At 44.3% G+C, this 25,778-nt stretch overlaps 1 protein-coding gene across 8 annotated transcripts; it reads left to right on the top strand.

Annotated features, from left to right (window-relative positions):
• Window positions 1–5,996: 5,996 nt before the first annotated feature.
• HNRNPF (heterogeneous nuclear ribonucleoprotein F) lies at window positions 5,997–24,557 on the top strand. 8 transcript variants are annotated; one of them, XM_049646346.1, is made up of 6 exons: window positions 5,998–6,082; window positions 6,403–6,470; window positions 16,360–16,516; window positions 17,340–17,473; window positions 19,225–19,296; window positions 22,641–24,557. In XM_049646346.1, exon 6 carries the CDS (start codon window positions 22,692–22,694, stop codon window positions 23,934–23,936), a length of 1,245 nt encoding a protein of 414 aa, XP_049502303.1. In that variant the 5' UTR covers window positions 5,998–6,082; window positions 6,403–6,470; window positions 16,360–16,516; window positions 17,340–17,473; window positions 19,225–19,296; window positions 22,641–22,691; the 3' UTR covers window positions 23,937–24,557. The 8 variants fall into 8 exon arrangements, with proteins under 8 accessions (XP_049502307.1, XP_049502310.1, XP_049502303.1 ...); XM_049646350.1 differs by lacking the exon at window positions 19,225–19,296 and having other exon boundaries at window positions 5,997–6,082; XM_049646348.1 differs by lacking the exon at window positions 16,360–16,516.
• Window positions 24,558–25,778: the final 1,221 nt, after the last annotated feature.

The raw sequence follows: 25,778 nt of genomic DNA on the forward strand, positions 1-25,778 counted from the left end.
AAAGTCTGCCGTGAAGAACCGGAGGTAGGAGAGGCTGCTCCCTAATAAGGCACTAGTCCCCCAGAGGGGTGGGGATTGTGGGGCTGATGCAGTGACCTCAATTCAGGCTCCCTCCCACCCATCCAACCATGATGGTTTTGAAATAGAAGCCGCACTGAGAAGGAACTGTTTTCACCATATTACCTTGGGTGAGGTCAGATGCTGATCATAAGAGAGAAAAATGGGGCGCCTGGGTGGCTGAGTCAAGTTGAGCATCCGACTTTGGCTCAGGTCACGATCTCACTGTTCGTGAGTTCAAGACCTGCATCAGGCTTGCTGCTGTCTTCCTGTCATCCCGTCAGCCTTGCCAGCCTGTCAGCCTGTCAGCGCAGAACCCGCTTGGGATCTTCTGTTCCCCCTCTCTCTGCCCCTCCCCCACTTGTGCACTCTCAAAAATAAATAAACATTGAAACACAGAGAGAAAACAGCTTTATAGTTTTCTGTATTCAGCTCTCAAGGGAGAACACATGCCACCCAAGGACACTCAGGGGAAGCACCAGGTTGGTCATGAGGCAAAGCACGGGGAAACTCCTCAAGGGCAAGCACCTTTATTGTGGCTTTTGCTGGAAGGAAAGGGTTAGACAGGGCAAACAGGTTTAAGATTGGCTAATTTGAATAATTTCAGTGGGCTCTGGGGCACAGGGGCTGTCCCAGGATGCCTGGTACTTGGCACTGGGGTAATTAGGGTGGGTGTTTTGTGGTCCAGAGTATATAAGTCAGATAAGCGAGATGTTTAGTGTTGCAGACTTAATGGGTTGTTTAGGAAGAGGAACTGACCAGCCTCTAGCCAGGGCCCCAAAACTGGATCAAGAGAGCACACAAGGACCCATACAAGCTTCTATCACAGCAAGCAATATTCTTTTTAAAAAGTTATGTAAATGAACACACATTTTGTTACTTCTCTGATACCAAAACTTTAATACTCCCTGCTGACTATATTATCTTCAAATTTTTTTCAAATTTTGAAATATTCCATCATTAAAAAATTGTATTATAGAAATTGTTTTTTAAAGAGTTGAAAACACCTTACAGCACTGGTTTAGCTGTAATTTTTTGTCCCCAAACAATGAAATAGTCAATATGTCAAAGTGTCAACATCTCTTACATCTGTACAATATCTAATTTTCTGCACGTTTTAAATATTCCATTTTTTTAAAAAAATGAAAGTTACTGGGGCACCTCAGTCGGTTAAGTGTCCAACTTCCGCTCAGGTCATGACCTCACGGTTTGTGAGTTTGAGCCCTGTGTCGGGCTTTCTGCTGACAGCCCAGAGCCTGGAGCCTGCTTTGGGATTCTGTGTCTCCCTCTTTCTCTGACCCTTCCCCACTCGTGCTGTATCTCCCTCTCTCTCTCTCAAAAATAAATAAATATTAAAAAAAATTTTTTTTTAAATGAAAGTTTCTAGGGCACCTGGGTGACTCAGTCAGTTAAGCATCTGACTTCAGCTCAGGTCATGATCTCACAGTTCGTGAGTTTGAGCCCTGCATTGGGCTCTCTGCTGTGAGCACAGAGCCTGCTTCTGATCCTTCTCTGCCCCTCCCCAGTTTGCACTCTCTCAAAAATAAGCATTAAAAAAATTTTTTTTTAAATGAAAGTTGCTGAGAGAAAAGGAGGCAGAGAGGAGCTGCAAGCTGTCTTGCATCTAGCACATCTTTTTTCTTTCCACTTTTTGAGATATAATTGACATCTTGATGTCAATCTTGACATACATCTTGATCCAAATGAAATTTTCTGACTCTCCTGAGGCCCCATAGAAATGAAGGCATCTAACTGTACATACTTTTGGATGGGAAAAGTCATAATCAAGCTAAAAGCTTACGACTCAGAATGAAGACAGATAGACCTTAGGTCACTAACGTCCAAACCAGGGCTTTTTCCTGGCTAGCCCCGTTGAAGAAACGGTCAAAGGGCAGCCACACGATATTGCCCAGTATCACCCAGTCCACCTGCAATCCTTTGCTAGGCAAAAAAACCCCAAAAAACAAAAAACAATTCAAGCAAGTAACTATCAAGCTAAGAGGGGTACTGTAATCCCTCTTTTACTACTTAATACAGAGTGCTATTTGAAGTAACTGCAAAGTAATCCCTGAACTGCAAATAACCCAGGGATCCAGCCTGCTGTAGTGGTGACTGACTTCGCCATTAGGTTAGCATTAGTGCTGCCTCAAAGGTGCATGTTTCTTTTTCTTTTTTATTGATGTAAAGTTGGTATATAACATTATATTCATTTCAGGTGTACCACATAATTCAACATTTGCATGTACTACAAAGTAAGTACACAGTAAGTCTAGTTACCATCGGATACCATACAACTGACCTCCTCCACAAAGACGCATTTTTCTGTATTGGTCAAGAAAATTATCCAGATGGGGCTATGACTGCTGAGCCAGCCTGCATCCCACCTGGGTTATGTCATCCATCATCTCTGCCTACTAGAGCACCCGGCCGTAAAAAGAAACATTACATTTGGACAGGATCTATGCTGCTGCTGGACAATTCAATTTACTTTTTACTTCATTCTCTTCTCTCAATAGGAAATAGAGACAGAAACAGGGCTTGTGAGCCAGCCTGGACGATCTCTCTCTGTTGGGTTCAAGAGTGCAGCAGTTAAGAGTGCATACCATAGATTCAGAGCACCTCAGAGTGCCAGCGTTTAGACCTGCCATCCACAAGCTGAGTGACCTTAGGGACCCTGTACCTCAGTCTCCTTCCACTACATGGTGATGATGATAATAACATCTACCGCTGGGTTGCTATGATGGTTAAATGAGATTGAGTATTCAGATTGTCCCAGTGAAGGTACAATACATGTAAGCTATTGTTATTATCATTGCTTTTTGACAGATACTATGGCTTGGAGTAAAAGTCTTCTCTGAGCCTTGGGATTCTGCCTACCCATTGGCACTCTTGTGGGGAAGGGGGGGCAAAGCTTCATGGGTAAAGCGTTCTTTGGAGAGATAGCAGTAACTAGAAAATTTTAATGGGCTCCAGGCAATGCAAACTTTTGCACCATTTGTTATGGACCAGTGGCTTCCACAAAGGAGCTTATTTTTTATTTTCTAGAGGGAGTGTGAGCGGGGGAGAGGAACAGAGAAAGAGAAATGTTTTAATGTTATTTTTGAGAGAGACAGAGTGCTAGTGGGGGGAGGGGCGGCGAGAGGGAGACACAGAATCCCCAACAGGCTCCAGGCTTCAAGCTGTCAGCACAGAGCTGACACGGGTCTCAAGCTCACAAACTGCGAGATCATGACCTAAGCTGAAGTTGGATGCTTGACTGAGCCACCCAGGCGCCTCGAGAAAGAGAGAATCTTAAGCAGGCTCCATGCAGGCTCTGTGGAGCCTGCCGCAGGGCTTGTTCCCACAACCCTGGGATCATGACCTGAGCCAAAATCAAGAGTTGGACACTCAACAGACTGAGCCACCCAGGTGTCCCAAGAAGCTTATTTTTAAAACTTAGGGCGCTTATTTTGAAAACTGAGAGGCACCTGGGTGGCTCAGTCCGTTGAGTGTTCAACTTCAGTTCAGGTCATGATTTCAAGGTTGGAGGGTTTGAGCTATTGTCAGCATGGAGCCCACTTTGGATCCTTTGTTCCCCTCTGCCCCTCCCTGCTTGTGAATGCTTGCTCTCTCTCTCAAAAAAAAACAAAAACAAAAACAAAAACAAAAAACCAAGACCTTAAAATATTTGTTGAAAGGTATTAAATTTGTGATAATCTAGGGGCGCCTGGGTGGCGCAGTTGGTTGGGTGTCCGACTTCAGCCAGGTCACGATCTCGCGGTCCGTGAGTTCGAGCCCCGCGTCAGGCTCTGGGCTGATGGCTCGGAGCCTGGAGCCTGTTTCCGATTCTGTGTCTCCCTCTCTCTCTGCCCCTCCCCCGTTCATGCTCTGTCTCTCTCTGTCCCAAAAATAAATAAAAAACGTTGAAAAAAAAATTAAATTTGTGATAATCTATTTACATAAACAACAGAAATAAAAAGGTCAGTCTGTGAGAGGATACATCTTGGGATGATCTTCATTTGTGGTGAATTCAATTGTTTTTATTTTTTATTATTTTTTAAATGTTTGTTTATTTTTGACAGCATGAGCTGGGAAGGGGCAGAGAGAGAGGGAGACAGAGTATCCGAAGCCGGCTCTGCACTAACAATGGAGAGCCGGATGCGGGCCTCAAACTCATGAACCAAGAGATCGTGACCTGCGCCAGAGTCGGGACACTTAACCAACCTAGCTACCCAGGCGCCCCTCAATCGTTTTTAAACCACAAACCTTAAAGGTGCATCTCTGTGCATGTACTCTCAACAATGAAAAAACAGGTCTCTTTGTAGATTTCAGAGCTTAGTTGAGACACTTTTGTGGACACGGAGGTGAAAACAATGGAGACCCCTAAGACTCCACAGCTGAGGTGATCCAAGTAGACCAGGTGTGGGCAAGCGTTTTCCAATTGGAGAGATGAACCGGACATTTGTGGAAAAGGCCTGGATCAGTGGCACTCGTATGAGCAATTCCAGCACTCGCTGTGAAAGGGGGTCTACATGTGACTGTGCTGGCTCTCATCTCTGAAAAAAATATAGTGGACACCTGGGATGACTCCTAGGGGCCAGAGGGAGACTCAAAATCAGTCCAAGGCCCTAGTCTTTTCATTCAGAGAAGCCCTCAAAGACTATTGAAGGGTCAAGCAGCCGATGTGGCACAGAGTCAATGAACTGTGTACATAAACACATCTTCTTGGATCTGGTTTCACAGTCCCTTCATTCTGAAGAACTGTTTTTTGGTAAAATTTTAATATTTGCCCCAGAGTGGCTGCTTACATTTTCTCTCCAGAAACAGACTACTCTACAGCATGAGCTGTGACAGTCATTGCGGGGTTTCCCAAGAATACCCACCTGATTTTTGTAGGACCCTTTCTCCTCAATTTTTGCCTTAATTTTCTCCTTGTACATTTTCATCTCTTCTGACGGCTCTTTTACTGTTTTCATTTTCTTTTCCCTGGAATCAACTTTTGTTTTTTGACAAACAGCTCCTTCCTCTAATATTGTCATCCACTCATCATCTGCCACTATTCCAAGCAGTCTCTTAATTTAACCAGTTATTTTTTTTAATGTACTGTTTTTTGTTTGTTTATTTATTTACTTTTGAGAGAAGAAACGGCGGAGAAAGCGGGAGACAGAGAATCTCACGCAGGATCTGCAATAACCAGAACCAGTTGTGGGACTTGAACTCACGAACCTTGAGATCCTGACCTGAGCTGATATCGAGTCGGAGCCTTAACCGACTGACCCACCCAAGAGCCCCTAACCAGTGATTTTAAAATAATCTGCCCTGCTTAACCTATGATGATGAATGTCTTGATCTCTTCCTCTTGTATGAAGAGTCTCCAAAAATAAAATGGTAGTAATAATTAACCCCAGAACACATCAAGAAAATCTCCACTGACTCAAGCTGGGTCGTCATATCCACCCAGCCTGTAGTCTCAGGTGTTCTGACTGAAACCCTTGCATTCTCCGTGGGTCTTCTGGGTCACCTTCAGAGAATAGAGGTTTTTCAGCCCAAGTGATAATTACGTGAGCAACCTCGGTAAACCTGTTAATCCTTCCCTAAATCCTCCAATCGGGCCGCCTTTATCCCTCTCGGTGTTCTCAGTTCCCTATTTTTTCTCTCGACAGGAAGTAACTCTCTTTTTCTTTTCTCATGCTTGTCTTCAATCCAGAAGTTCTTTGGGCTCACTGTTTGGTGGGGGTACTCTCTGAGTCAGTATCCTGGTACCTTCAGCAGCTTAATATGGCTCAACAGCCACCCCCCCGCCGCCTCTAAGAAGGGCTCACGGAGATCCTGCCGCTCTCCTCCCCGCATTGCCCCCCTCCGCGGGCCCGTCCCTGCCCTGCGCCCGGCCAACCAATCCCTGGCTCCACTCCATTCGCGTCACAATGGCGCCCTCGTGGCCCCGCCCCCGGACGCCAGCCGCGGAGGCCCCGCCCCGCAGCGCTCATTGCGTCTTTCCGGCTCCGTGTTGGAAGTAGCACTGCGCCGTGTCTTCCTGGAGAAGAAGGTGGGGTTCCGTGGGGAAACCGACTGGCGGTCACGCCGGCAGCCGGAAGTGGGGCGGGGGGACGGGCTCCCGGGGCTGCTGCTCCTGGGTGCTGGGGTACAGGGTCGAGCGGGGACCGGGCAAGCCTAGAACGGCGGGGCTGCTGGAAGCGCCGCGTGCGCCCCACGGGCGGGAGTTGTGCACTCGGGCCTACCGCGCGCCAGACCCCGCCTCTCGGAGGCTCCGCCCAGGGCGCGCTGCCAGGGGTTTCCATGGTGATGGTAAACAAGCCTCAACTGCCTCCGCTACAACTGCCAAGTTCCCCGCGTTCCACCCTCTAGGTGCTCGGAGGGACGACCGTGGTGCCGGATGTGAAGAAGAGCGGGAGCGTGGAGACTCGGAGCCCGAGGTGAGGGGCGGGACGGGCGGTGGGTCCGAGGCTGAAGGGCCTCACAGCTGGGACCAACAGGGAACTGGGCCCTCTGGGGGTGGGGACAGTGGGGCTGAGATTTGGGGTTGGGGGAGGTTAGGTCTGAAGTCAAGGGCTCACATGCAGGGGCCGAATGGAGACTGGACACACGGGCTGGGAACGGCGGAGCTGAGAATTGGGGTCGGGGGGAGTGGGGTCAGAGGTCAAGGGCTTTACACTGGGGGAGTGGACCACGGGGCTGAGATCAAGGACTTTACACTCGAAGACTGGACAGCTGGATTGAGATTTAGGACCAGGGGAAGCAGGGCCCGCGGTGAAGAAGGGAGAAAAGGCCTTGTACGGAGGACTGCAGGGGAAGCGGAGCTTGAGCGCCCCTGCCAGGAATACCTTGAGGGCATCCGGCGACCGTGGGAGAGGGGCTTCATTTAAAAATGAAAGCAGTACTTTCACGTGGTTGAGTTGCACCGGACTGGTTGGGAGTTGACTCCTCCCCCCTCCCACGTTCCCGCTCGCTGAGCCTCCACTTTCGATCTTTGCGGCCTTTTCTTCCTCTCCCGGCGGCGTGTGTGCCCTGATCGCCGGTGTGCGTTTGTCTCCTGTCCTTGGAGGTATAGTGTTTGCATTTTGGGTGAAACTCTTTGGTTCTCGTTATCTTTGCCTGGTGGCCACATTTCAGCCGAGCGAGATTAATCGGCCATTTCTTTCTCCTTGTGCTTTATTTCTTTGTATCCTTGAATATATTTTTTGCTGATTCTTGACTGCGCCTGAGAAACTTCTGGACTCTCCCGGCGCCCGCGCTGCGCCCTCTACCTTCAGTGTACCCGCGTGGTTCACTGAAAGTGGCTCTGGGCGGCCTGGTGACGCCGAGCGAGTCGCGCGGGGACTCGACGGACCCTGGTCTTTCATAGAAACGGTTGGGAGGCCACGGGCCCCTCCCCGTTGATCTGTACCTTTAAGGGGCTCTCAGGACCCCCCCCCCCCAGCTGCCTGCCAGACAAATCCCCAGGCCTGGGAGGCCCCCTTCCCCCCCAGCGCCCCACGCCGCCCTCCAGCTCCTGCAGGACCCCCGCCCGGCGTGTCTTCGGTCCCGGCCCGCCTGCCCGCGGGACTCCTTTCTCAGTAGCTTCCTTCCCCGGAGGCCCTAGGACGAAAGAACGTGCTTCCTTCTCTAGTTTTCGCAACTATTTGTGGGGGCGTCCGGGCTCTTGCCTGCCACTGCGGGCCGCGTGCGTGGCGGGAGAGGAGCCCGCGAGCTGCAGCGCGCTAAGGGGGGAACCGCCGGATGGGGGTGGGGGGTGGGGAGCGCCGAGGGGTCCGGAGCCTAGTGGAGCTGGGAGAGGTTTGAAGACTGCAAATAATACTCCTTTCAATTCAAAACAACGTCGAAATCACCTATCTTAGTGTAATTCTCACTATTACACGTTTTTAAAGGTTAACTGTTTATTTCTGAATTTCTAGTGAGAATGAAAATACCTCGGGTTCTCCGGTTAGATAAAAATATAGTAGGATATGTCAGTGAAAAGTGATGTGATGTTTTCAGTGTTAATGTCTAGAGAAGATTCGTCATTTTAAAATATGTGAGTAATTTTCTACTTTAAATAAATATTGGGAGAGTGTTGATGTTACTAATTAATATTTAAGCGAGTCCATCTTTAGTTATCTCTGGTGCCCGTATGCATTTCTGTAAATTGATTCGGCTCATTGTGTATTATGGTGTTTTTATTTTTTCTCTTTTAACATTCTTTTTGTGGTATTGCTTTTTTTAAATTGACAAGTGACTGGCATTCACTTGAGTATTGTTACAAAGCTCCCTTTAAACATAAAATATTGAAGTAAAAATGTGAACTGATTTGAGTGAAAAGATTAATTAAATAAATAGGTTAGTCCTCCGATGTGGCCAAAATTGTGAAGGAGATTGTGGAGACCTATGGTGCCCATCGAGGGTAGTAAGTTCATGGAGGGGTTACAAAAACGGGAGGAGGGCTCCTCAGCCTCAGCTCTGGTTTTCAGACACTTGTCGGAGCACATTAATTGACCCTTACTAGGTCTAGGCACAAAGCTAGGAGTTTCACCATGTTTTTAAGTCACATGCTCGTGAGTAGTCTCGTAAGGGGGGCGTATTGCTGTTCTCCCTGTTACAGATGAGAAAATGGAGGCCAAGGGGAAAATGAAGTCACTTCCCCCGGGGGGAGGGATACAGCTGGGAATTAGGACTCACGTCTGTCAGACGAGAACAGCCCTACTCGGTCAAGGACCCTGCCCCCCAGTTTATTGCCCTGAATTGCTGTTCTTGGGGAAAACAAGAGGCTGGTCAGAGGGAGAATCAGGCCTCACCTGAGACCAGTCTGGCTTATTTTACAACTAATTCCAGATATAATAAGGGTCTTACTCATAAATATTTCAGCTTACATTTCTACGGATCTTTAAAAAATATAACTGCAATACTATTATCACACCTGAAGAAATGCTAATTCTTTGAGATCATTAAGTACCCCGTGTTCAAGTGTACCTGACTGTACAATAAATATTTTTTTACAGCTGGCTTGAATTGGAATCTAGACAAGGTCACACCTTGTATCTGGGAGATCTATCTCACTCTTTTAATTCAGAGCAGTGCTGTCCCAACGGAAATACAATGCGAGCCACATGTAATTTCACATTTTTTAATAGTAAAAAGAAATTGGTGTAGTTCATTGTAATTTAGTTTAATGTAATATATATACAAAATATTTGCTCATGTAATTTTAAATTATATTTTCACTTTTTTCAAAATCCAGTGCATACGGCACCTCTCGGTTTGTACCAGCCACATTTTAAGTGTGGCAAGTAGCTTCCTTATTAGTGCAATCTAGAGGTATTTTTTTCTTCTTTGTTAAACGAATTGGGTACAGTGTCAGAGTTCCTTCCTCAGGCTTTGGCTTTTTCTGATTACATTCAATGGCGTTTGAATCTCTGACCTCTGCATTTCCTGTGAAATGGCAGTTAGGGTTCTGTTGAGATTTTCTTTTTGGAAAGACTTCACTGGAGGTGTTGTGTACTCCTGCCTGAGGCACTTCTTGGCACTCCCCCTTTGTGAAGTTAGCAGCCATTGATGGCCTTTTCCCTAGATCTTTTGTTTTGTTGATGTTTCCAAAATAGTGATAACTTAAAATATTGCTTCTCATTTATTTGCAGGAATACTTCTCTAGGGAGGTAATTTTCTTTGTTAATCATTTGATTACTGTAAGTTGTATGTTAATGGCAGGTTAAGTTTTTGATTCATTCCTTATGTTTATCAATATCTAACAATTTATTGAATCTCTAGCAGGTGCCAAAGACCCTTTTTCTGGTGTCTTTATGATGTGCTTTAATCCACTGTGGCTTTTAGTCTCTGGTGCACAAATTATCCAATCTCTGGCCAGTGGGAGCCTTTCAAATTGGTTCCTGACTTAGGAAGTGGTCTTTGATACCTTCCGTGGTCTTTGATACCTTCCTTATTAAATGGGTCCACTTCCTTATGAAGTGGGTCCATTTATTCAACTGGACTTATAGTGATAGGCAGTTGGGTTGTTTCTAGCCTTTTCCTATTAGAAGTAGAACCGAGATGAATAGCCTTTGCAGGTGTCTTTGCTTTTTTTGGCCATTTAATATTTCCACAAACGGTATTTAAATGTGCCTGCTTATCTATAGCCTTGCCAAGGTAATGCGTTTTCAAAATTCTGTATTTTTTGCCAATATGGTAGGTATTTTAAATGTTATTTCATATCAGATTTTATCTTAAATGGGTAAAGTTGAGCATCTTCTCATGTTTAAGGCAATTTCTTTTTCTGTCTACTATACCTCTAGTCCATTTTCCTTTTTGGGTAGTTGGATTTTGTCTCTTTTTAGATGCTCTTTATATGTTAGGGATATTAATGCTTTGGGAAAAAATTGCAAATATCGTTCCCACTTTAGCATTGGTATTTTTGTTTAGCTTAGTATTTTTTAGCTATTCATAAGAGGTTTGGAGGTTTTTGTTTTGGGTTTTGTTTGTATTTATGTAGTTTTTCAGTATTTTCCCATATTCTGGGTTTGGGGTCATGGTTAGGAAAGTTTTCCCTACTTCCAGTTTATGGAATTCATCTATTTTCTTTCTTTTCTTTTTTCCGTGTGTAGGATATTTCTTAGCATTTCTCATAAAACGTGAAAAATTCTTAGTTAACTCATTCCCCTTCATTAATATGTCAGTGTGACAGACTGTAGGGATTGACTTTGAAATGATGAGCTACAATTGCATTCCAAGAATAAACCCAACTTGGTCATGATTATTTCTTTGTGTATTGCTGGATTTGGTTGCTGATAATTTCTTTAGGAGCTTTTATCTGAGTTCATGAGGAAAATTAGCCTGTGAATCTTGGTAAACTAATTCTAACACTCTTGGGAATGGAAAATCAAATCAGGTTGATTGTTGATCAAAACAAAAATGCAGATGGAAACAAAGCTTTATAAGTTTAAAAAAACATCCATATGGACTTGGGCTAAGAAAAAGATCTCTTAAAATGGTACAAAAAGTGATAATGATGAATGGGTTAAAAAAGAAAAGACTAGAATGGAAAGTTCTGAATTCCCTCACCTAGTGTGAATATTAAAAATTTCTGTTGCACTCTCTCCTGCTAAGTCCATCTGCATTGCAAAGATGTTCCATTATTGACGTCTCCACAGGTCTTTGTTCTGCTTTACACAATATTTAGTTAGAATTACGCTGTCCAATAGAATATGAATGACATGTAATTTCATTTTTAATTGAGATATAATTCACATACCATACAGTTCACCTAGTACAAATGAGAGGTTTTTAGTAAATTCACAGCATTATAAAAACCACCATTACCTAATTCAGGAATATTTTACATTGAAACACCCTTAAGCATTCTTGGGGTACATCCTGCTTGGGCATGGTGTATAACCTTTCTTACGTGTTACTGGATTCAGTTTGTAGTATTTTGTTGAGGAATTTTGCACCTTTATTCATAACAGATATTAGTATGTAGTTACCTCTTCCTGTGAAATCTGTTTTGTTTGGTTTTGGTATCAGAGTGTTCAGTTTGTTAAAGGGGTGCCATAACAAAGTACTCTAGACTGGGTGTCTTAACAGAAATTTGTAGTCTTGGAGTTACAGAGTCCAGAAGTCCTAGATGAAGGCATCAGCAGGGTTGGCTCCCTCTGAGGGCCATGAGGAAATGATACATTCCGGACCTCTCTCCTTGCTTTGTTAGATAGCTGTCTTCTCTTTCTCGTGTCAGCTTGTCTGTGTCCGAATTTCCCATTGGAAGGACACCAGCCATAATGGATTATGGCCCACTCTAATGATGAAATTTTCAGCCCATAAAGCAGGGTAATATTGGCCTTGTAGAATGAGTTGGGATGTGTTTTAATATTTTAATTTAGTATATGTATTTTGATTAACTGATATTCCAACATGTAGTCAATGTTTTAAAATTGAGCTATGTTACATTCTTGTTTTAATCTTTGCAATTTGGTGTGCGTTTTATACTTAACAGCACATCTCAATTTGTACTTGTCACATTTCAAGTGTTCAGTAGGCACATGTGGTTAATGGCTATCATATTTTTATCCTTTGTACCCAATTTGTTCTTTTTCCAAGCAGTTTTTTCTATACTTGAAACTTAAATTTAGAAGTTCTAGCAACATATGCCTAGGTTATGTCTTTTAAAAATATCTGTTGGGAACCACACAACCATGTTTATCTTAAGCCAGGAAAATCTCCTTCCATTATTTATCTGTTCTATTTGTGTCTTTCTCCTTCTGGAATCCCTATTGTTGACATGTTATTTCTTTTGTCTCGTGTTAACATCTTGTGTCCTCCAAATTTCATATCTTTTTCCCTTTGTTTCTGTTTTTTTCTCTTTGAGATATTTCTTGCACTTACTTTTCAGGCCACTATCCATGCTTTCAGTTTATTACGAACTTTATAAACTCAAAATTTGATTGTTAGTACTAAAAAGTGTTGTATTCTGTAACTGAGTATCTGAAAGTGCTCTTTTTTTTTCTGTTAAAAAATGTATGGTTTTGTTCAGCACTTCTCATTCCCTGATAACTGTTTTCAGCTGTTGTCTAAATGCATGGTATCCTCTCCGGGTGCTTGAGTCACTCTCATGTGCATTGTCCATTCCTTTCCTCTTGGTTCTGTTCTCCACTCTCCCAAGGCAGTGTGCTCTGGTCCCCTGAGCAGCAAACATTGAGCACGAGCTGCTACAGCAGTCTCCCCTCCTCTGGTAGCTGCCTGGGACCTGACAAGGTGTCAGCTCTCCACAGCGCCCCAGGAGGAAGCTCTAGGCCCCTTAAGGGACAGTTGGCACGTACTGCAGCCATGGCTCCGGGACACTATGAGTGTAACCTCCACAAGCCTTCCTGAATGTCGGCTTTAAATGGTCACCCACCCAGGGAGGGGCTGCTTACTCCGGGGAGAGAGCTACAGGCGGGTTGGTAGGGGAGGTGGTTCGGAATTGGTCTTAGCAGTTGTATTTTAACAGGTCCCCCTCCCCCTCCCCCTCCCCCTTATATTTCTTAGCTAGGCTAAAATCATATTTCCTACTGTGGATGGGGGAGCACTGCCAATTAATAGAGATGATGAATCCCTCACTTGAGAACAGATTTTACCTTTAGCAGTGGAAGTCAAATAGCAGTGGGTTTTTTTTGTTTTTTTAGGAAAACTTCACCTGATACATTTTTTTTCCTCTCATAATTTGGATTTCATCTTTGGATTCCATCTGTGGAATGCAGTCAATAATATCCTAGAGCAAGAGTTGCTAGTTCTATGTTGGATAAAAATTTGTCCCTTATGTTAAATTTTAATACAAGTGATAGAATTTACCTAACATTGTATTATACTGTTTTTGCTTTTTAGTTAACACAGATTTTGCAAAGTGAACACTGAGGGAAACAGTGAAATATCACCCCAGACTTAGCTACAGTACATAAACTAAAGGGTTTAATAGTTAAAAGATAATGGAAAACAGCTTTCCTGTTTCTTACGGCTCATCTATATCCCCTTTTTGTGGATAAAAATATAGTAATAGCAATAAACATTTAGAACGTTAAATTATTTAGTGATCCATCTACAGCTTCTCTTTAATAGCTCTGAGATAGCTTTGTGTATTGAACTTGGTTTGTTGTACAAATTAGGGTCAGAATTCTCACACTTCAGAAGCATGAGCCTCTTGAAAATTTTGGTACAACTGTGTGGGGGTGTGCTTTCTTGAAGCAGCTTATTCAGACCTAGGTCATATTCTCAAGAGAGTGACAGAAGTGTTTAAGAGCCACTGACTTTATACAATTGCTAGGTTAGAAGAGATTTGGTTTGTAATGTAATTTCCAGTGGAACAGGAATACTATCCATATAAAGAATTTGAACAAGCATTCAGGGAGGAATAAGCAGGGTGATGTTCAAAGGAGCAAAAAATACGATTTTCTAAATTCTGCTTTTGAACCTTACATATTTACCAGGGGGAAAGAGGTTCACATCCCACCACCCCCCGGCCTCATGCTTCTGGTTTGTTTAAATGTCACTTCCTCAGGTCCCCAGTGTAAATTAATCCCCATTTTCTAGTTTTGGGCCATTCAGATTTTGTCATCATACATTTATTTCTTTACTGATTTCCTAGTCCACTGTTCTGTGGACCTAGCACAGCACCTGCATTTTGTAAGTGCACAATATTTCTGGGTTAATGACTCCCAATTTGGTAAATTGTATCTACTGCGCATCACTCAAATCCTTTCACAATTGCTTCATTTCTATCACAATGTTTTTATTGCAGGGTACCATTAGTTTTTCCTAAACTTGTGTCATTGCCTCCCGTCTCTATGCATCTGTTCCCACCGTTAGTTTTCCAGATAACAGCTAGACTGTTTTGTTGAAAAGCAAAAACTCAAATTTACACCACATTCCATTTTGAAACTATTAAGTGACTTCTCATTGGCCTTAGACTAAAGTACAAAATACCAAACCAGGCTTTCAAAGCTGTGTGGAGGATCTTCCTCTTTTCATTGGTCTCAGATCTTCTCTGCTTTCCTCTTTCATTGGTCTCAGCACAACATGCTCCCGTGTCTTCGGTACTTGTTGTTCCTTCACCAGGCAGGAACCATATCATGGCTGATAAATTATTAACAGCCACCTCCCCTGTATCACCAACCAGTTAAGCCAAGAAGGCATATGTAAAACTACTTAACCGCAAGAAATATATTCAAATAAGTGAGAAAATGCACACCAGTCATATAGATTACCAAGAATATATTTTGAGGAGGTTTTTAAGATGTGAAATTAAGGGGGTGCCTGAGTTAAGCATCCAACTCTTGACTCGGGTCATAATCTCACGGTTTGGGAGTTCAAGCCAGTGTCAGGCTCTGAGGCTCAGCACTGACAATAAGGAGCCTGCTTGGGATTCTCTCTCTGGCTCCCTTTCTCTGCCCCTCCTTTGCTCATACTCTGTCAAAATAAACTTAAAAAAGTGAAATAAATGCTTACAAAGCAGTCAGGGTACCTCAGTTCTGTAGAGATACTTTTCCAAAAACAAGCCAATTTTGTGGTTCATTCTTCAAAATACTGTTTTGCTTCTCTTGAGTTCAGTTTTTAGTGCCTGTGTCTTTCCATGGGAGGCTGGATTTTTAATCATATCATCCACCCAGCTTCAACAATTACCAGTGAAGGACAGTTTTTCTTTACATCCCCCACCTAATAATTTTTAAGCAAATTCCAGCAAACATACTATTTCATCTCCCAATAGTTCCAAGTGAATCTCTAGAAATGTATTTTTTAAACATAACTATAATTCTGTATCTAAAAGAAGTAAATGTAATACTTTAATACCTTAAAGTTTTTAGTCAGTGTCCAGAAATGTCTTAAATGTTTATCAATTTGTTTGACTCAAAATCCAAATATGCCCCGTGTACTGTGCATTTGGTACTTGGTCTTTCCCCCGTGTACTTGGTCTTTTCCCTTGGAGCTGTTTTCTAATGGACTGAACTCATCTGTCCTTGTAGAATTTCCCCCAGTCTGGCTTTGCATACTCACACCTAGTAGGTTCCTCTTACCTCTAAATCATATTTATTTCATAGTTCTAGTAAGTAGATTCATAGTTTTTTTTCTTAAATAATTTCATTACTAAAGGTGTTTAACATAGGAAAGTAGAGACAAAAATATAATGAAACTCCATGTACCCATCACCCAGTTTCAGTAATTAAATCATGGCCCCTGTTGGTTTCATCTGTAATCCCACTCAGATTTAGAAACATTCTAGGTATCAAATATATCTCTTAAGTAATGACTCCAGAAATAAAATTGCAGCACCATAATTCACAACTAAAATTTTTAAATTCTTTGAAATAATTCAGTCACTGTTCACACTGCAGTTGCTTTAGTAATTATTTTCAAGATCGTATGAATTCGGATTCAGGGCTTCATGAAATGTAGTTCTTTTTCGTGTATTAAGAATTGCGAGTCTTAAAAATCTTTTAAATTGATGCAAAATATTTATAGGCGTTCATGGCCAAATATATAAAACAAGACTATATATAAAGAGGTAAAGAAGTTCTACCTTTTGTCCATTAGTTTCCATTCTAAATTCTTTCAAAGAGGTTTGTTGTATTTTCCCTTTTGTGTGTGTGTGTGTGTGTGTGTGTGTGTGTGTGTGTGTGTGTGTGGGTTTACGGTTTCTCCTTCCACCTAAACCGTGCCGATCTACTCCTCTCCTGCGCTGTACTCTGGACTTTTCCCCATCTTGGCACCTTTCCTGAAAACTCACTCAGAACGGTCTTCCTCGTTGCTTTTCTTCCCTCCTTCCTCCCACTTCCTGCCTGGGCCGACCGCGCGGGCCGCGGGCCGCACCTGCAGGACGCGTTTCCATTGGTGACATCTTGGCGGGCCCATCGGTGGCACTTCCTCCTTTACACCCCGTGACCCACGTCCGGCCCGCCGCCCTCAGTCACGCGGCCTCTGCCTCCGGGACGCAGCCCCGCGCGCCGGCCTTCCGGACTCCGGACCCGTCGTGGTGAGCCGCCGCGAGCGGACGACCCCCACCCACCCGCTCATCCCGCCTCACCCAGCCCCCAGTACACCCCCACCGCCCCCCGCGAGTCCCGGGAACTCATTTTCCCCTCCTCCGCAACTCCCCACCCCCACCCTGCCTGCTCCAGGAACTCTTTCTTCCCCCTCGCCCCAGGAACTCTTCTCCCCCCCGCGTCCCTTCTGCCCCAGGAAGTCCCCCCGACCCGACTCAGGAGCTCCGCCCCCCAAGGGTCCAGGGAAACTCTTTCCTGGCCGCCCCAGAAAGCACCCCCCTCCCAGGCCCCGACTCGGGAGCTCCGCCCCCTCCCCCCGCGGCTCCGGGAAGCCGGGACGGAGAACGCTGGCCCCACCTCACTCCCTCCTCGGCGGCCTAGAAGTTCCCACTCCCGCTTCCGTAAGCTTCCCCCCCCCCCCTTCTCTCCTCCCACCACCAGGCCCGGGAAGCCTTCGCCTCTTGACCTCTTTCCCCCTCCCCCCTCCCGCTCGGCCCGTGGAGCCTCCTCCCCCTCCCCCGCTTCCCTCCTCCCTCGGCTCGTCCCGCCCCCGCCCCGGAAGCTCCCGCTGATCCCGCCCAGGCCCCGCGACGGGGCGCTCCGGGGTCCCGCCTTCCTGTGGGGCTGAGCCGAGCGTAGGTTGTCGGATCCGCCAGGTAGACGACCAGTGAGCCCCCGCTCTGCACTTCGTCTGCGTACCCCCGCCCCAGGAGCTCAGCGCCTGAGACCGCAGCTGTGCTTCCCGCCGAAATCGCTCAGACGCGCCCCTGGCGGCCCGCGGCTGCAAGCTTAAGAGCGCAGTTTCAATTTCAGGTTAATAACAAAAGGAGACGCACCTGGACTTTCCCGGAGCCTTCTGCGTTTTTAAGCGTCGGGTGGAATTAGGGGTCCTTTGGCTGTAAACCGCGCTTGTTTGAAAATAGAAATCAGTCCTGCTCCTCTCAGCGGTAAGTCTTAGAGCAAAAATGTCAACTGCGTAATCCTGAGGCAGCGTCTCTTGCTCACTGTGGTTTTAAGAGTAGAACTGTTTGAGTAGTTAAGATACTCAGGACAACCTTGCTCTAGTGTGCCACCAGCTGTAGGTTAATATTTATTTACAAATAAGGGTGAAATTGCTCCTTAGGTCCTACTGCAACACAGACGTAAATAAAAGGTTGAAGCCACGGTCCCTCTGAATACCCACCCCTTCCTGAACAGAGGATGGGGGTTTAAGCCGGCCTGTGTACTCCGTAGATAAACCTAATCAGTCATGGCACTCGGAGGCCCGCCCTGTTTATCTTGATTGGATCTACCTGAATCCGAACTAAATCCCGTCTAACCAGTACAGTGAAGGAGAGCACATTCTGGAGAGCCTCCCAGGAGCCTTAGGAGTCTGTTACAAATGCAGAATCTTGCCCTATCCCACGTACGTTGTTTCAGAATCTCACATTTTAACAACATCCTGTACAGTACAGATAATTTGAATCTCCAGTTGCGGGACCGAAGAGCAGTGTATTTTCACACTCCAGCGATTACAACGTGTGCTCGTGTGAGACCCGTGCTCTCTATCAGTGCTTCAACGTGTGTGTTCGCGGGCATGCGCGCCCCATTTCAGTCTTGTGAAAATTGGCCTCAGTGTGTCTGGCCGCTCCTATGCGTGCATGTACAAGGAGGGTCCCCACGATGTTGGTCTGTAGACCACACTGGAAGGAACCAGGAGCTGGGGTAAACCATATAAAAGAAGGGATTCAGGTCATTTAAGATGCCTGAGTTCTACCTTTCAGATTCCACTGGGGGCTAGCAGGAGGGACGGTTGAAGCTTTTTGAAAACCATCTTCCAGAGAATTTGAAATTAAATACCTTAACTTTTATACAGGTTCCCCCAACACTTCTGGGATAGTAGCTTATGTAATAATCACAGGAGGCTATAAAGACAAGTTTATCTTTAACACGAGGCACTTAGGCGAAATTAACTTGACTTTCCCGGTTTTACCTTTCCCAAACTAAGAATGTAGTTTAGTTCTCCAATGTACTCCTGAACTTCATATATCCTGATCCTTTGGGACACCTTCATCACTTGGCTGTGGGTGATGGTAGTAATGTTTTTCCTACTGAAAAGCATATTTTAACGTATACTTACATTCTTGTCAGTTAATTAAAATATAAACATCAGAGCAAATACAGGTCACAAGAAATGAAGTTTATCAAACAAAACTGGGAAGGAAAGACTTGGGTATCTCCACCCTGACCCTCAGGGAGTCTTATAAATTGTAAATTCTGTTGAATAGTTTCTGGCAAGCAGACTGGCGCTCCTCCCCGTAAAGGTCCGGCAGCTTCTGGAGTCTCTCACCTCCTGCCCCTGAGGTCCCTACCCGGAACTGTTCCACCCCCTCCCTGAAGAAGCCCCTCCCACCCTTAGTATTTAGATATCCTCACAGAGCTTAGAGTTTTCTAAGTCTCATCTAGGCTAGTGAGTGTTTTCTTGCTGTTATCCTTTGTATTACCATATGAAAAGGTAAACCTTTTAAATGCTATGGGGGCTGTCCTGGGTGTGTGCTTTAATTATGGAAGCTTCATGGCTTTAAAAGAATTGCTGCCCCAACTTGCCCTTCCCTGGAGAAAGGGAGCTGGAGCTCATCCTAGCCCCGGCACCACCATCCCTGTTTGCTCTGGTGAGTGCTGGGCCACTGAGGCAGACGGCCATATCGCTCTTTTTTAGGACAATTCGTTACCTACCAGGAGTGTCTCCGACTGTGGGCATCCCCTCCCCCCCCCCGGGTTGTTCTTAAAGGTGAGCTCTTTTAAGAAAAGTAATTTCGGTTTACGTTTGGTATATTTAAGTAGGAGATTTTTAAAGCATGAAGTAGAAGTTTTATCATTAGCTTTAAATCTAACAGCAGAAATCTATAGCACTCTTACTGAGTTTTAGTTAATGTCTTGAGCACTGTAAAACTCTACAAGGAATCCAAATGTAGAAGATTCTAAGGGCAAAGTGAGGATATTGAATTATGTTTGCATCTAAAATTAGGTTTGAGTTTCATTGAAAGAATACGGAATTACGTGTCATAGGATTGCTTGCAAGAAGTGGAACAGAAAAATAATTCCAGAGTATAAATAAACTTTTGTAGACGTGTGTTTGAGAAAAGAATGCTCTTCTCCTTGCCTTCAGAGAAGTCACTTTGTTTTTGAAACTTTGTTTTCTGAAGTAAAACACTTCTAATCTGTAATGTATTGTTAGGTATTTTAAGTAATTCTCATATGAAATGTTTGTGTTCGCTTATGCTTCCTGCATGTCTTTCAGCCTAGACTGCCATATTGTAGAGGGAGGTGTTGACCTCACATGGCCATCAGTTAATCTCTTGCTAATCTTGGGCCTGCTCTGTTGGGGGTGGGGCCACAGTGACCAATGGAACCGACACAGCCTGTCCCTGGTAGGCTTTCCAAGCAGTTTTGAAGACACATTTTGAACAAATCAGAGCAAGAATGTTATGGGAGTGTAGAACCATGAGACTTAATTCAAAGGGGAAGATCTTGTGGAAAGGTAGTATGTTTGAGCTGAGACCTTAAGGATTAGTAGGATTTGACTAGACAGAAGGTTGGGTGGAGTGTATTTGGAGAGAGAATTAATTATCACGTGTGTCAAATGCAAGGGAGCAGAAAGCCTGGCACATTCCAGGCATAGGAAAATGGATAAAGGAGGGTTTTTGTTTTTTTGTTTCTTTGTGTTTTTTTTTTTGTAAATAGGAGTGATGTAAGCTAGATAATTGTGTTTGTTGCAGGCCAAAGTTGCAAGGTCTAAGCGACCCGTTAGCACTGTGGTTTGTGTTCCACTGCCGGTGGGAAGCCACTGAGAACTTGGAACAGGAGAATGACATAAAGCCAGTTTTAGGAGAACACTTGAGCTGCAGATTGGGTTGCAGTAAGGGCTAGCCATTACACTTGGAGAAGTTTGAGAACCAGGTAAGAGTATCCTGGCAAGGGCTGTTGGTACTGGAATTTAGAAATGAGGAAGTAGAAATGAATATGAGGGCAATGCAGAAAGAAAAAGTTTGACAGTTGAAATCACGAAGGAATTATTGAGTCCTTACTGTGTCGAGAAATGGCTAGGGACTGCGTATAGAATTGTGAGAAACTTATTATTTGTTGAATTCGAGTTCCTGAATAGGATTTGGGAATGTGGGTTAGGGTGGTGAATGGGATCATTCCAGAGAGAATGAATTCATTGGATTTGAATTCATTGGGTGAAGTTGTCCAAGGATTATTTCACTTTCTTTGTAGAACCTCGGGATGGCAGGTAAAGCTATTTATACCGGCAGCCAGAGTGCTATAGAAGAGTGTCAGAGAAAAAGGCTGCTTTCATTTGTGGTGTATAGGGGCTGTGGATTAGTTTTGTATACCACCAGTCTGGGCCTCAGGAAGCATAAGGCTGGGGACTTGAGTGTCTTTGGCCCAGAGCTAGTTGATCTTGATCTTGTGAGGCTGCCTAGAAAAGGACTCACCCAAGTCCAGTGATATCCCTGCAGTTGAATGTTGAGGAAGGACTCCCTGGAAGAAGCTGGGAGAACCTATTTAGGGAATTAATAGGAAAACCAGGAGATGGTTACATCATAAGAGCCAGAGGGAGAAAGGATTTCCCAAGGGAGTTGCTTAAATCCTGCTGCTGGAACAAGTAAAATGAAGACAAAAAAAACCTCTTTTCTTCCCAGTGGAGTGAAAGGTTTTGCCCTTTTAATGGTAAGGAGTAGAGGTGACAGTAGAGGCCTGCTGTCTGAGATTTTACTGAGAGGATCAGTAAATCAAGTAGCTGGAGGCAAAGTTGGTGTCAGGGAAGGTATATTATGGCGTTGGTATAAATTGGCATATAATTGGTATAAATGCGCATGCTGTGTTCAGTGAAGAGACCATGAAGATCAAGAATTTCTCCGGGGTGAGTGGAGTTGGGACCAGAGCAGGACTGTGATCCTGCTAATGATGTCAGCTAATAGGAGAAGCAACTTCTTGTTTATAAATTTTTAGACTTTGTGGCAGTTTCTTCACATCGTCCCCATTCTTTGAACTAGATGATCACCCAAAGATGAGGGAAGATTAGGTGAGGTTGCCACAGGTTACTCAGGGCTTTGGGAGATTGGGGTTGATGGTAGAACTTAGGCAGTGACCCTGATTCTACAGTAGTCATTCCCAACTGGGAGCCGTTTTACCCCCAGGGAACATCTGGGAATGTCTGGAGACATTTGGGGGTTGTCACAACTGGAGAGGGGTGCCTTTGGCAGCTAGTGGGTAGAGGCCAGGGATGCTGCCTGACACCCTACAGTGCACAGGCCTGTTCCCCACAACAAGGAACTGTGTGGGCCAAAATGTGTGCCACTAGCCACTCAGTACAACCATGAAACAGATAATCTTCCTGGGCTGTTTTACTGGGCACAAACGATAAAGGAGAAAGAGCATATGAATTCCATTTGTTGTAGGGGGAAGGACTGAAATCATTACAAAATTATCCTTTCTCACGTTAGCAGTTTTAAAAATAAGTGCTGCATAGAGTGATTTTTGTCAAATATTTAAATTACTATAAATCATAACGATTCAAAATGGTAATTTGTCAGTAATTGTTTTTCCTTTATACTAGTGCAGTTGAACCTTTCGTATGTTACAAATTTGCTCTGCCTTTTCTCTAATAACCAGAAAATGCCCTTGCTCTAACCTGACCGGTACTAATTCCTCTATGATCATGGCACTTACCCTCTTGCCTTTTATTTTAGCAGTGTAATCTCATGTTTTCCTCCAGTTCTGAAAAGTTCTCTTTTTCTAGATATTGGCTTATTTCATTCTTTTGTCTTCTCTTCTAGAACTTAAAATAATTGACCGTTAGAAGTGATAGGTTTTGGCTTCAAAGCTTCCGTATTGCTATTTTGTTTTTCTAAGTCTCCTAATTCTTTTTCTGCCTGAATAATATGTACATTTGGGGGGGGGGGGGAGACCTTGGATTGAATCTCAGCTCAAATGTATTTTGTATATTTTCTTAACATTTAATTTTGCTTCTCTTTTTTCGTCTGCAAAATCAGAAAAACAACATTTACTGCATATTCTTGTACATAATAAATGAAAAATTATGTAAAGTAGTTTTTGCTTTCTTTTCAGCCACAAAAAGCTGCACCCAAGCTTGTTTGACGTCAGTCCTCTCAAGTGTCCATGATGCTGGGCCCCGAGGGAGGTGAAGGCTTTGTGGTCAAGCTCCGTGGCCTGCCCTGGTCCTGCTCTGTTGAGGATGTGCAGAATTTCCTTTCTGACTGCACAATACATGATGGGGCTGCAGGCGTTCATTTCATCTACACTAGAGAAGGCAGGCAGAGTGGTGAGGCTTTTGTTGAACTTGAATCAGAAGATGATGTAAAAATGGCCCTTAAAAAAGACAGGGAAAGCATGGGACACCGGTACATTGAGGTGTTCAAGTCCCACAGAACCGAGATGGATTGGGTATTGAAGCACAGTGGTCCAAACAGTGCCGACACCGCCAATGATGGCTTCGTGCGGCTTCGAGGACTCCCATTTGGATGCACCAAGGAAGAAATTGTTCAGTTCTTCTCAGGGTTGGAAATTGTGCCAAACGGGATCACATTGCCTGTGGACCCCGAGGGCAAGATTACAGGGGAAGCCTTTGTGCAGTTTGCCTCACAGGAGTTAGCGGAGAAGGCCCTAGGGAAGCACAAGGAGAGAATAGGGCACAGGTATATTGAAGTGTTCAAGAGCAGTCAGGAAGAAGTTAGGTCATACTCGGATCCCCCTCTGAAGTTCATGTCTGTACAGCGGCCAGGGCCCTATGACCGCCCTGGCACGGCCAGGAGGTATATTGGCATTGTCAAGCAAGCAGGCCTGGAGAGGATGAGGTCTGGTGCTTATAGTGCAGGCTATGGGGGCTATGAGGAGTACAGCGGCCTCAGCGATGGCTACGGCTTCACCACTGATCTGTTTGGGAGAGACCTCAGTTACTGTCTCTCAGGCATGTATGACCACAGATACGGAGACGGCGAGTTCACTGTCCAGAGTACCACTGGACACTGTGTCCACATGAGAGGGCTACCATACAAAGCCACAGAGAACGACATTTACAACTTCTTCTCTCCACTCAACCCTGTGAGAGTCCATATTGAGATTGGCCCTGATGGAAGAGTGACGGGCGAAGCCGATGTTGAGTTTGCCACTCACGAAGAAGCTGTGGCAGCAATGTCCAAAGACCGGGCCAACATGCAACACAGATACATAGAACTTTTCCTGAATTCCACAACTGGGGCCAGCAATGGGGCGTACAGCAGCCAGATGATGCAAGGCATGGGGGTGTCGGCCCAGTCCACTTACAGTGGCCTCGAGAGCCAGTCTGTGAGTGGCTGTTATGGGGCTGGCTATGGAGGCCAGAACAGCATGGGTGGATATGACTAGTTTTGTAGGAGCATTTGAGTTATTGCAATCAAATTTTCACAGGCAGCCAACAAGCAGTGAAAAGCAATTATTACTCTAGAGGAAGCTGTGGGACCCATTTTGCACCATGAGTTTGTGAAATCTGGATTAAAAAATTACCTCTTCAGTGTTTTCTCATGCAAACTTTCTTCTAGCATGTGATATTGAGTAAACTAAAACTATTTTCAGCTTTTCTCAATTAACATTTTGGTAGTGTACTTCAGAGTGATGTTATCTGAGTTAAAGTAGTTTTGAGTACATTAAATGGATCTTTTACACCACATCACCGTGAACACATTGGGGAGACGTACTTTTTTGGAAAACTCAAGGTGCTAGATCCCTAATTCAAAGAGGAACATTTCTCATGTTTGTTCATTCTAGTTTATTTTCATTTAAAATCTTTTAGGTTAAGTTTAAGCTTTTAAAAATAAGTTAGTTTTGAAAATTGAGACACATTACTAATACTGTAGGAATTGGTGAGGCCTTGACTTAAAACTTTCTTTGTACTGTGATTTCCTTTTGGGTGTATTTTGCTAAGTGAAACTTGTTAAATTTTTTTGTTAACTAAATTTTTTTCTTAAAATAAAGATTTTTCCACAATGACTGGCACCGACTATATACTCACCAAAAAGTAGCAAAATGGGTGGTTGAAGAGAAGAACTTGCTTTAATACTGCTGTATTTCAGTGTGAATTTCAAAATAATTTAGCACATGAAATCTAAGATTTCCCTCTATTCGTATACCACGGTTAAATTAAAAGTTTGGTTTTTAAAATGTTAAATATGAGTGGTGGAAATGGTGACTGGAAACGCATCCCAGAGTAGTATTAAAATAGAAGCACACAGTCCCAGCCTCCCGTGAGACTAGAGTGCTGTTCTTGATCAGTTATTTGTTATGTCCTGCTCTTCCCTTATTTTATGCTGGAGTCCTGTTCATTTCTCATAGCGGCCCTTCATTTTGGGTGCCATACACTGGCAGTTATTAACCACAGTTTTTTGTTTTTTTTTTTTAAATATAAAATGTGCTATTTTTTTTTTTTTCATACTAGCTCAAACACTCCCAGGTTAGCAATTACGGGTTATTGCAGACTTCACATAAGCTTGGGACAGATCTGTTTCCAAATTAGAAAATCGCCTTCCACCTAGCAAGCAGAGAACCATGTCAATTCCAGGCAGCTCTGCACACAGCTTACTGCCTGCCATCACTTTTAATTTGACATAAACTAAGACCATCAAGACTTTAAGATGTGAATGGAGTTTATTTAAAACAATTTTTTGATGGCCACTTACTGATTTTGCAAACTTTGTCCCCCCACTTGTAGCCCAGATATCCTAACTTCACCAGTTCTGGGGTCTTTGTCTGGTATCATTTCAAAGGGACAAGCTTCATTTATAGACAAAATATTGATTAAGCCCTGAAGATTTTGCTAAATAAGCATTTATGTAAACTAGAATCTTACCCCAGCCCCTCTCATCCTCCTATGGCCTCATAGCCCTACCTTACCTGCCTTTCTTCCCACTGGTGTTCTGCAGATTCAGATAGTTTTAGATAGGGCAGCGGCAATACCCAGCAATACCCAGGAATGCCAGAGGTTCCGGGATGCAGGCTTAACTAGGAAGGTCCGCTCTGATGAGTAGGTAACGTGAGATTCTGGGGGAGGCAGAGCTCATGCACCTGGTGTGAGCCATGTTCACAGGGTCTCTACCCATCCCATGGGTCTACCATTCTCCCAAGTCTCCAGCAATAGTGCATAGGGATGCTAAGGCCCTGGGTGGTCAAGACCCAGAAACCAGGTAGAACACCTGAGAGCTTAAGAAACCTGCA

This window comes from Panthera uncia, chromosome D2, assembly GCF_023721935.1.
Source record: "Panthera uncia isolate 11264 chromosome D2, Puncia_PCG_1.0, whole genome shotgun sequence".
In the NCBI taxonomy this organism is placed as follows: domain Eukaryota; kingdom Metazoa; phylum Chordata; class Mammalia; order Carnivora; family Felidae; genus Panthera; species Panthera uncia.